We start from the raw sequence: 12,459 nt of genomic DNA, 5'->3' as shown, positions 1-12,459 counted from the left end.
AGGAGGATGGATGAGAGCACAAGAGTGCTAATTTGTAGCTGCCTCAGGGCTTTTCATTTCATTAATAAACTGTAATTCCAAAATATGGGCTTTAAACCATCTTATTTTTTAATTACCTATATATCCCATGTTTCTTCCACCATGGAACTCAAGGTGGCATACATGGAGTTCCCAGGTGGTCTCCCATCCAGGTTTTGACCATGCCTGGGTCTGCTTAGCCATAGCACACTTGCTGTATTACTGTATCATATTCCTTCAGGCTCTGCCCTGGGGATTAACACCACTTCAATCTAAAACTCTCGAGAATATTTTCAGAAATGGATCTGCAATTGTGAGTATTCAGTAAAGCAAACTGGATATTCACACACATCAGTACAACATCTCTCCATGTGCAATGCTACAGCCTAATAGTCTGGGTTTTGACATAACAAGTTGTCTAATTAGCTAAGGTTTAACTGGACTGAAAACTGCTATTGTGCCTATGCACTCCCTCCTCCCCTCTCACAATGCTTCTGGAGTTTGTTAAACCACAGTTTCCCACTACATCCAAACTAAGAAACTGTGGTTTAAGCTCTGACTACAATCTTGGCTTGCAAACCAGGATTAAGCCATGGACTGCAAGTCTGGTTTGTAGTCAGAGCTTAAACAAGAGGTTAAAAACACACAGGTTCAGATGTAAAATAAAACTGTGGTTTCACAAATCCCAGAAGTCTTGCATTAAAGGGTGCAAGAGAAGAGAGGGGGAATGCATGGGCACAACACTAATTCTCAATCCAATACACCATGTTTTATTGGACGGAGACAGTTATATCAGAAAATGAAAATAAAATTAAAATTAAACACATTCAAATCAGCTGCCTCAATTGAGCACACCATTAAAAATCAATTGATCTAACTGATTAGTTGACTAAAATAGCAACCCTATTTTTCAAAGATGCTATTTTAGACTACAGCACATTAAAAAGGGAAATCCCATTCTTTGATTTCAAGTTGAATATATTTAAGGGCAACCTCCAATGAGACTGACATTTTTAGAACAACGTGTCCAGTGTTAACTATTTGCTTGGAAGCTAGTGTGACAGGAGATGGGATGAAAGTACTTTCTTTAAGCATTAGATTATTCCACTGAGAAATACATACAGAGAGGAAGATTTGTTATTGAGTGACTCCTAGTAAAATCAAAAGTGTTATTAATTAATATCTTGAGAAAAGCAGCAACTTTTAATAGCGACCTCATGCTTTACTGCAGCAGTTCAAGACTGGTAAGACTTCTGTTAAAAACCAGCTCCACATAATGAAAGTATATGGCCAGCTTTTAAAGGACATACACAGAATCAATTAAGAAGGAGTGTAATTTGATGAACAACCAGCAAGTTTTGCAGACTTACTATTTTGTTCTTCAAGTAAAGCTGGCTAGAGTGAAAGTGTATTATGAGTTGTATCTAATGGTGGCTGTCTGCCAGTGGAATAGAAGCTACTGGCAGAACAGATCCCCCCTCCGCCCCCAACTGCAGCCCCCTGGAGCAGATCTCCAGGCTGGGGGCTGGGGTGTGGCTGCAGGGAGAAGGAGAGCAAGTGCACGAGTGGAAGTCTGCTTGTTCACTCTTGGATTTAGCCCAATGTGTATGGCTGTGTGAGTTAGTTACCGCATCGTAACACTGGGGCTTAAGAGAATTCCATAAAATGGAGCTTGGTTAAATGAGAAAGACTGGATATAATGCCTCAAAGAGCTGTAGCTATGAATGTGTTAGGATGGGCTCGTTTCTATAAACAATTCATTATGTGACTGTTACACCTACACAGGCATGTTGTCTTCTTGCAAGTCAGTTACGTCTCGCTTCAAGTCTCCATATTTTTTCCATCAGAAATAGGAAAGCGGCTGAACAAATGACTAGCAAGGAAATGGTTAAACATCAGCCACCTACCACAGTCTTCTGCTCAACCTGCTATGGGGAGGGGTGGGGGAAGCCCTTATAGAAATACATGTAATATGTTTATGCAAGGCCCCAGCTTGCTTAAACACCACATCATTTTGCCAGTTTCCAGTCCTTTTTGCAAACTATGAATCTGATTAATTATCCCAGCCAGTCCCCATAATAACTTACACTTCCTTTTTAGTGGTATAATGGAATCCATAAAATGTGTGTACACACAGAAATCTATGCCAATACTTACAATTGCTTATAACTCCTCCAAGCGGATCACCCTTGAAATCAAACTCGATGTCCATATACTTTCCCTGTAAAGAGAACAGATATGAAGAACTTGGACAGGGGGGAAAACTTACATAGCCTAGCAATTACATTGTCTTGACATATGCATCTAAATGCAAAGTATGGTTAATAAACTATAATAAACCAATAAACCTAAGGTAAGATATTCCTGGTTGTACTATAACTAGATCAAGGTAGGTTAGGGGTGCTAAGGAGGCCAAATCACCACTAAGGTGGCTCATTAGGAAACTCTCAGCAACTCCAAAAACCAAAACAAGACATAAAGACAATATCTGGACATTTACTGAATACATCCAAGCTACCTTTGACATTTATTGGTAAAACGCAAAGTTTCCCCAATATTTTTTTCTGGACCTATTGAAAGATGTAAATATCACCATTCACCAAACACCTGGCAGTTATTGTCTGATGCAAAGTGGGCTGCTTGAGAGGTTCAGGAGATGTCCAAGGCAAAATTAGCTCCCTCTGTATTGCTCCAAAGCAAATCTGAGCCCTCCTACAGCTTTGTGAGTAATTTGGAGACAAACCACAGACGGTGTGTCCTCAAAAACTGTAACGTTCTCGCCAAGTTTCCATATAAGGAAAATGCCAGGGTGCGGAGAGGGAGATCTGGGGATGCAGTTTTGTGACTGACAGGTCTAGCTTCTAATCACAGGGAATGGTTTTACCATGCTCTCCAGTCACATGCTTGATGGGAGGGATGCGGAAGCAATGTATCAACTTGGTTCTAGTCAGTTCTATCAAACAGCACAGAACAATCTCTTCTGAGTAGAAGTACTTAGAGTTGAGATGGAGAGCTGGAGGGGTTTGGGGCACTTTGTTACTTCAATATAGCGGCCCTACAGGGACTGTGTTCCTCTGATTAGAGAGGGCCTGCTGCTGGTAAAGGTGCATGTAAGTAAGTTCTATACCAGGCAGGACTGGGAAGGTCTAACATCAGGTGTCATCATTGGTATGAACTAGCATCTCCATGAGTAAGGTAGCTCGGGTTACATCAATACACAATCATTGGGTTGATTGGGAGCCAGCTATGCTAGTGGTGCCGACATCTGGTTGTGCGTTTTTAAATTAAATACTGTATTTTTCCATCTACACAAAACCACCTGAGTTAGCAACTTTCAGCACCTATGTGCAGTTAAGGAGATAAAGAACATGTTTTGATATTGCACTTTTGCATAAACACCACACCTAGTTGATTCAGTGATTCCTAAAATTTAAAGGTTTTACAGTTATTACATTCATCTTGCTGCAGGGGGGAGCAATAATGAGTAAATTTCAAGATTAATAAGGGGGGAAATATAAAATGAATACAGGTGAATTAATAAAAAATAAACAGCACAGCTTTTAAATTTCCAGAGAATAATACTCTCTTGAATATAGGCTACATCACTTAGAACTAGAGTTCTTCAAATTACACAGTTATTACATTTCTGTCCTGCCTTTCCTCCAAGGCGCTTAAGGTGGCATCCATGGTTTGCCCCTTGCCTCCCCATTTTATCCTCAGCGATACTATGTGAGGTATGCTAAGCTGAGACAAACAGGTTCAAGGTCACCTAATGGATTCAGGTGAGTGAAGGCATTTGAACTTGGATCTCTCTGCTGTGATCCTATACGACTATTGACTCTCAAAATTATGGAAGAATATTTGCTCCTCATAAGTACTTATGCGCAAATATTGACAGCCTGTTGCCACTGCTATTTCTCTTTCTACAGGCTCTCTCTTTGCCTTCTGACTGACTTTTTTCCACATCAGAGAAGATAATTTCAGTGGCTGCCTTACTGCAGTTTATTTACTTAACAGCTACTTTAAACAAGAGTGACAGGCATTACTATTTACAATGACAACAGCACTAAAGCCTGTATCAAAGAACAGATTATGGACAAGCCACAATGCTAATAATTCAAACCAACTCAGAAGTGCTTTCTGTGGATTTTCAAAACTGCAGAGGCATGTTTTTCCCCTAACTTCCAACATTCCCCACTTAAGGTTGTCCGTAACTATTCCATTACAAATTCTGTAATATTTTGTAAAGGCTTAAAGCCAGTAAGTCCAAATCCATCACATTTTCCAAGCATAAGATAGGCAGAAAATGTATACCTAGGAACAGTATACCGTGCAATGGGAAAGAGCAAGTCCTCTGCTACTTACGCACACTGTGTGTGTGTGTTACACAGGCATCACCTGAACTTTGTCTAGAAGGATCAGAGTCCAAGAGAGGTAGATATGACAAAGGCCAGGTCATTAAAAAAAAGAGAAGGAGCAGGGGAGGGATGAGGAAGGACAAAGCAGCAGCAGACTGTAAGAAATTACAAGGCTGTGCAGGTTTAGGATAAGACTCTGCTAAAAAAAAAAAGAATAGTGAGGGAGAATTTGAAAGTGTCCAGGGAGGTAGCTTGATGGGTACAGGAGCAGCAAGTTGTTCCAGGCGCAGGAGAAGGAAAAAGCAAAAGATGAAAACAAGAGGCCGCTTCAACATCAGATTTGTGGGAGGGGGGTCTTGGGCAGGTTACCCTTTGCAGGAGAGAGGGGTCTCTTCTTGCCACTGTCACTATTGCCCATTTGCTTGTTTTCTTCCATGGGGCCCAATCCATAGCACTGCATATGGGGGGCCTGGGGAGACCCTGGGGATCAGCAGTGTGGCCCCTGCTGGGGTGCAGGTCTTGGCAAGTGCCCAATAATGCTGACTTCTGACACCAGCCTTGAAAAGAGGCCAATAATAGATTACCTTGTGGGAAAAATAACGAAGCTTTGCAAAGGAGCGAAGAGGGAATAGACAAAAGGCCAATGTCCACAACTCTAAAGCATGCTGAAATATGGATTGATGGTATGTGACCTGAACCTAAGCACCCAATGAAGCAAACATCCAACAGCTTCACCCATAGTTTGTTTTTTGTAAGCTGCTGTGTTGGTAAGCCACCTTAAAGAAACTGCTAAGAGGCAGATATAACTTCAATAATGTTAGGAAATGATGGCATGTTGAATGTCTGCATAGATTTAGGATGGGGGGGGCAACTGGTGGCCCTCCAGATGTTTTGGCCTACAACTCTCATGATCCCTCACCGTTGGCTGTGCTGGCTAGTGCTGATGGCAGTTGTAGGCCAAAACATCTGGGGGACCACAAGTTGCCCACCCATGATTTTAGTGAAGGGGAATGGGACTCAACTGCACAATGAAGCAGGACAATCAACATCTAAACCTTATGCCCAAGCACAAACCTCATTTACTTACTATCAACCCACATGAGCTACAGTCAGAGCTTGAAAAAACAAATAATGAGCCTTAGATATAAGAAACAGGAACAAATATTGACACAGGTGGTGACTACAGTGAAAGGGCACAAATTTAAGGAAAGGGAATGATGAAAATATAGTGAATGGCTAGACAAATGCAGGCAGAAAGCTCCTGTACTCATCTTGAAGTTTAATGCAAGTTAGACCATTGTGAATCCATAGAAGTATTAATATTTATGGAGAATGTAGCTGACGTAGCATGTAGAGTGACCCATGGAAGACTATGCCTTAGCGAGCAGCCAGGCCTGTGCATATGGCAGCGGTGGCATAATTAAGACTGTGGTGCTGGGGAGGTCAGGTGCATGGCCCAGTCCTCCAATCAGCACTATTGCCAGGTGGGCAGACTGCCTGCTTGTGGCGGGGACTGGGGAGGATGGTCTGGCACTGGCATCCAGGCTCTGTCCCTGAACCCCCCAGCACCGCCACCTTAATTATGGCAGCGCCAATGCATGCATATTGGGGACTGGGCTTGCATAATTAAGATGGTAGGGTTGTGATTTCAGGCACATGGCCCGGAGCTCTGATCACCACTGCCACCACCATCATCATGGACAAACAGGTAGGCTGCCTGCCTGCCAGTTAGTCAGGGGCCACTGAGCACCTGGGGATCATCATGAGCAGCCTGCCTGGGGCCCTCCAAAATCTGGAGCCAGGCCTGAGGTGGGTAATGGGCTAGAGGATTTTTAAGTCCTTTCATTACTGGTGATTTTATCAAGGCCTTCTGGCATTAGGAAATGGCTGCAGTTCTCTATCCAAGTGAAGGCCAAGATACTTAAGTCATTAAATCAACTTGAAATTGCTACTGCCGTTTTGAAAACTTCTGTGTGTGGGGGGGAATCAAATGAAAACATCTACAGAAGGAGACAGATGGTTGTTCCAAGTGCATACTAGGGTTTCTGAGGATCTCATGCTCACACAACCCCTTGCCCCCTGAAGTTGCTCTAGAAAGTTGGGGGGGCTCTCCAGAGTGGGTTCCAGCACAACGCACAGAACTGCAGCTGACCAGGGAAACAAGGAAAGGAATAGTACACATGCAGAATCACCTGGGTATGCACATGAACCTTTTTGGATCTCAGCCCATTTCTTGACAATAGCACTTCATGCTGCAAAAGTGACTATTTTTTGCCACACATATAAAATTACAGTTTCTATCACTTGGTTTTTGGACAGCCAACCAATCCAGGAATAGCACTGAACAGTATCTAAAATACATTTGTGCAGCCAGACAGTTCCAAATTTAGCTTTCTGGTCCCTATCCTTTCTCAGCCTATTGGCTAAGATCAAGTGCAGCCCTCTCATCCTTATTTTTGTACATTACTCCATTACTATGTCTAGCACAAATGCAAAACTTTTGTTTCATCTTGTATTGGTATTTCATTTTAATTTTCTTTACGTTTCTTCCCTCCAACCTCAAAAAACATAGGAGTGCAGCTCTTCAGAGGGGGGTAAACATGGAATGCCAGTTACTCAAAATTAATCTGCCTGGCCTTTCTACCCATTCTCCCCTCACTTGACCACTGGTGGCTACAGCTGTTCTCAACTCAGACCAGAGGGAGTGCTCAGCCCATGAATTCTGTTTTCAGCATTATCCACCTACTAGATAATTCACATGCCACCTTTGAAATTAACCTCTTTTTTAAAACCCTAGCTTCAGTTTTTATCTTAGTAAGTCACATTAGAATTCTAATAACCAGGTCATTTGTTTCTGCTCTACTAGCTGTACATCTCAATAACTAAGTCACTTTTCTCCCACCTATAGCACTTCAAAACAGGTTATTCCCCATAGTATACAATCCAGTGACTATCATCACATTACCTGTTAAAACCCACATACATTACCCTAACTTCAAGGGGTAATATGTATTATCTGATGTGAAGTACTTCTCATCTCACATGAGTGCATCTTGCAACATTTAGGATTTAAAATTATGGCTGGGTGAAACAGATAAACGCTTCACCCTCCTGTTCAAGACATTCCTTAGAATACCACAGCAACTATTTTTGCCTTGCTTTCTGAAACTGTCCTAAAACACAGCTACAGATATCAAAGTATGACAAATCTGGCTATGATGACACTGGGTTGGATCCAATATTGTTGCTTCTTTAACAGAAAGAGGTTTGCACTCACAGAAGGGCCACAGAACAGTCTGAGGAAGGACTGTATATATGCAATTTCCTTAATATTAAGTCTAACAAAAAATTAAGCATTATTATGGAACATTAATTCTACTTTCTATTTTAGTTTCTATCATTTCAGTAGCATCAGTCAGTCCTCTGACATAATTTTTGTATGTTTTAAACAGATACTTACAAATCTAGAGGAGTTATCATTCCTTACAGTTTTGGCATTTCCAAAAGCTGGTAGGAAGAAAAGAAAGTGAGTGTGTAAAATATATGCATATATAAATATTAAAGCTAAGCCCATTTGCAAAGACACACATATTACTTTGGGCTGATGCCAGCTTTACAATCTAATAAGGTTGAATAATTCAAAGTGACAGATGATGCAGTCACAACTCAAATATTTTTTCTGTAAAAGGAAAACAAAAGAAGTATGAACCCTAAAGCTCTGTGGCTTTCTATGTGGAGCATTTTGTTATAATAAACTATCATATATTCAAGATGTAACTGTTCTGTTCATTAACAAATAGGTAATTAACAGTTTGAATCAGCACAATGTTTCTTCCTAAGAAAGGGTTGGATTTAGAGCACTCATTTTAAGGACCTAAAAGTCAGACCACCTCCTGCAATGTTCCACAAAGCACTGAAAGAGAGACAGAGGAGAGCAGGCAGCTCCTTCCTGGAAAAGAGGACCAGGAACACATATGCACCCTTAGTGTTTCTTGGTTACAAGTCTAGCAGTGCCAAATGTCAGGATTACAGAGATGTGTGGGGCATGCTGGGGGAAAATGTCAGCAGTGACTTAGGATAGGAATGACATCTCCCTGTGTGTACAACTAGATTCACACAAATGGGTGGGGCCATAACTCTAGTAAAGCACATGCTGTGCATGTAAAGTTCCCAGGTTCCATTCTCAGCAACTCGAGGCAAGGTTGGGAAAGACTCCTGTGTGCAGTGCAGTCGACACTGAGCTAGATGGACCATAAGTCTGATTCAGCGTAAAGCTGCTTCATATGTTCACTAGCTTCGCCACTCAGTCACGAACCTGGGTACATAAATGGATGGATACATTTGACTAAGGTGGGGGTAGGGGGAAGAGTCCAGACATAACGCCAAACCATGGTTCTCATGCCCACATGCTCTCTCCTCCCCTTCCTTCATTGGAATATGGCAATTCCCTCCTTTGTTTCCTAATTTGAGACGAACAACAGTGCACTATTTTGTCCAAACCAGCATATTATGGGTTGTGTTTGCCCTGCAAACCAGGACTGGAAACCTGAGTTTGATCCACATTTCCTGTCCTGGCTTGCAGGATGCAAACTATGGTTTGCCCCAAACCAGGAAAGGAAAAAGGCAATCTCTATGTGTAAGGAACTAGGTGGGAAGGACATATGAAAGTGAGATCCCTGAATGCTCATTCATGTAATACTCAACCATGGTTTAGCATTATCTCTTAACCACCCCATTGGGAACCATAATCAGACAAACACTAATCCATCCTTTTAAAGGTGGGGAAGATTTGCTCATTGTAGTCCCTCCTTTTGACTCCAAAGTAACATATTTTTGTCTGACACGATACCATGTGGAATTAATGCTTAAGATCATGCTACATTGCTTACATTGCATCATGTGACAAAGCATAAAATTTATGGACAGAAGTGGTATACTTGGATGCTTTGCCATCAATACATAATCAGTGTTCAAGTCAAGTGGCTATTTTGGTGGGTGGAAAAATGTTGTTTCTGCTTTAGCAAATTTGCATTTTGAGACTTCCCTGGATCAAAGCACTGAAGCCAAAAGGCAGGATGTGTTGCTGAAATAATTGTTCTGAAAACTTTATACAGCGCAGGGCTTTCAAGCAATAAATCATCTTTCCAGTCTCAGGGCTGCATGTCATTAAACATGGGGCTAAACACTGGGATCATTTATAAATGAATGCAGAACCAAATACAAATGGTCCATTATAAGAGTTTAGAGACAAATTCTTCAGTTTCACCATACGTTCATTGTTTCCCCATATTCATCTACAGTAGTTGGAATGCAGAGCTTGATCACTGGTAACTTAGGCTGGCAAAATTCTTAGAACGCTTTTTGCAGTGTGGTTTCAAACAGGCAAAAGTCAATGCAATTTAAGTAAGGTTAGAAAATTGCTTCCACTTGAAGTGATTACAAAAAAAAGAAATAAACACTTTCCCCAACTTTTATATGACAAGCGTTTGGAAAGAGAGTATAAGGAACGGTGTTACCCAAATTGTAATAGAAGGACCGTATTGCATTGCCATCTATTCACTGCAGGACTGAATCTCTTTTACCAAAGCATATTCGACAGACGTTAAATGTTCAAGCTCTGATCCAGCTTGAGGCACTATGAGAGTGGAAGCAGGTTTCTGCGCACACATCTCCACTGTTCCTGTCCAGCTATATGCAACTAGGTGCTGCACATGAAGTTCCTCCTCTGATCCAGTAGCTGCACATGTGGAGTCAATTTTTACCAGCTAAAATCCTGGAGATTGACTGCTTGGGAGGGGGAACAGAGGACTGGCCAGAATTTAGCTTTTAAAAAATGGGTTCTGGGCACTTGGCCTTAGCTGCTCTGCACAACCTGTTGTGGATCAGGACAACCACCTTTGCAGCTAAAGCAGTCTTTGTATCACTCCTCACAATAATCAGTCTTACCTCTGAGAAATAAAACCCTCATTTCTATTGTGCTGAAGTGATTACCCCTAGAATTAGCAAAAAAAATATTGCAGTGGCATTAATAACTTTGTACATCTTACGAGTGGCATGATAGCCACAACCACACAAGATGCTGCCCGTGGAGAGGTTTCCCTCACAGTTCAGCTGATTTTCATCCTTGCAAAGAACCAAAAAGGGAGCACCAAAAACAGAGTGAATGCAATAACAGAATGGATTCTTAGCAGGTCCTGATGGTGTACAAGAGACAGCCATCATCTTTGGAAGTTGGCCTAGCCTATTCCCAGTATTTGCAAGACTGGCCCTGACTAAGGAGCTCTTCATTCCAAAAAGTGTTGAGTTCAGTTAAACAAATGTTACTGGCACCTTTGAGAATATTCTTTTTGCATTCAGTCAACCATGAAAACAGCCAGTCCCTTGCCCCAAATAAGGGCATAAATGCCAATTTGCCTGCTCACACTTTACTAAGACCATGTGTAGATTTACACATTTGAATGCCACACACAGTTCGCAATGTGAAAAGAGTGAAACTGTGGGGTTGTTCAAACGACACAACAGCCCACCGTGGGTTATTTAATCCACAGTGAAGCTGTGGAACATAAGGGGCGTGTGTGGCTGCCCCCTGCTCTGGGGTTGTCCTATCATATGAACCCAGTGAGCGTGGGTTATGTGAGAGTTGTTTAACCCTCGCACAACCCTCGCTTGCCAGGTTTGGATGCCACAACAACCCTCAAGCGAGGGTTGCATATTCAGTTTGGTGACTGTGGGCACCATGGCTCATCATGGGTTTAATAACCCACAACAAGCAATGGTATGTGGTTTGAACTCAGTTAATGCGTGTGAGTGAAAGCCTATGAGTATATGAGGGCGGTGGGGGGGAGGATTGAAAATTGCCAACTTTCTGCAGGGTCTTTTGTTTCAGCATTTCTGTTAACATTCTAACAGTATTATACCTTCAAAAAGCAGGGTAATATTCTCTAAGAATGTTATCAGAAATGACTTCTTCAGACATTTAGCAGTATATGCGATAAGGGTGGAAAACGCATACCAAACACTCAGGTTATGTCAGAATACCCAATTGTGTATAAAGGTCAGGTAAGAGTGGAGTATGAGCAAACTTTAAAAAATATCTCTGCCATTTGTTTAGAATTAATTTGCGGGAGCTAAAAATGAAGCTATATTTAAATGCATCCTTATAATAAATGTTTGCTAGCTGAATAATTTATGTCTCATTATTGCAGACTAAAACTTTTTACTGTGTATTCAACAACAGTTACTACAGTAATCTACTGCAATATATCCATCAATATTAGTTACTAGATTCTTACCTTCGAGCACCGGATTAGACTGTAAAAGTTGTTCTTTTACTTGATTAACTTCTGCTCCTTTGCCACAAACAGCTGCTACATAAGACATGACAAGTTTGCTGGCCTCTACAGGTTAAAGGAAAAAAAGATTCCGTTTTTAAAAAGAAATTATACATATTTCACCCAGAATTAACACTTATAATACAAATCCCTAAATAAGCCACCCCAAAGTAAGCATTTTTCAGGTTCAAGCTTACTCTTTTCAACTTCTATGACTGACAACACACCACACTTTAAGTAGTAAGGAATGAAGGAAAGCTTCGGGAAGGGAGGGAGGGAATGCCATGGCTGAAGCCACACAGGACAACGACTACATAATAAATCACTTTTTGTATGTTTTAGAATTACATTTTATATAATTTATTTCTATCCAAAATTCTCACTCTAAGATAACTGACTACAAATATTATTCTACTGAAAACATGAAATATATTGAATTGTTTTACTTTCTGAAGTTATTTGCTCTATCTGGTGAAGGCATTTGATAGCAGTCAAGAAGAAATTTTTAATCCTATTTCTTCTCAGCTACTAGAGAGGAAGAAATAGGGAATCAAAGGTTACCGAATATCAGACGCCTGAGTATCTGTTATGCAAAAAAGAATTCCATCCTGGCAGTGCAAGCCTAACCATCTGTTGGCAGATCTCCTTGAACAACACACATCCTCTCCATAGCTTTTGACAAGTGTGATTTTAGAACTCCATTAAAGAAGCACTGAAGCAGAGAGGGTAATGAATGAAGATTAGGGCTGGGT

The 12,459-nt window shown here is 41.2% G+C and overlaps 1 protein-coding gene across 4 annotated transcripts in view; it reads right to left on the bottom strand.

The window, feature by feature from the left end:
* Positions 1 to 12,459, bottom strand: part of MYO1B (myosin IB) — a 174,891-nt gene that overhangs the window by 75,751 nt on the left and 86,681 nt on the right. For all 4 annotated transcript variants that reach the window (XM_084816345.1, XM_084816331.1, XM_084816338.1 and 1 more), the window contains exons 5-7: positions 11,669 to 11,773; positions 7,837 to 7,883; positions 2,176 to 2,239 (exon numbers count right to left, since the gene is read on the bottom strand). In XM_084816345.1, the coding sequence (XP_084672471.1) occupies positions 2,176 to 2,239; positions 7,837 to 7,883; positions 11,669 to 11,773 (216 nt within the window). The remainder of the gene's footprint in view (positions 1 to 2,175; positions 2,240 to 7,836; positions 7,884 to 11,668; positions 11,774 to 12,459) is intronic.

Source organism: Heloderma suspectum, chromosome 1 (genome assembly GCF_057233095.1).
Source record: "Heloderma suspectum isolate Gila_16-S chromosome 1, 16-S_ref, whole genome shotgun sequence".
Lineage (NCBI taxonomy): Eukaryota > Metazoa > Chordata > Lepidosauria > Squamata > Helodermatidae > Heloderma > Heloderma suspectum.
The sequence above is the reverse complement of the archived record's forward strand: the minus strand, read 5'-3'. Positions and strand labels throughout refer to the sequence as shown.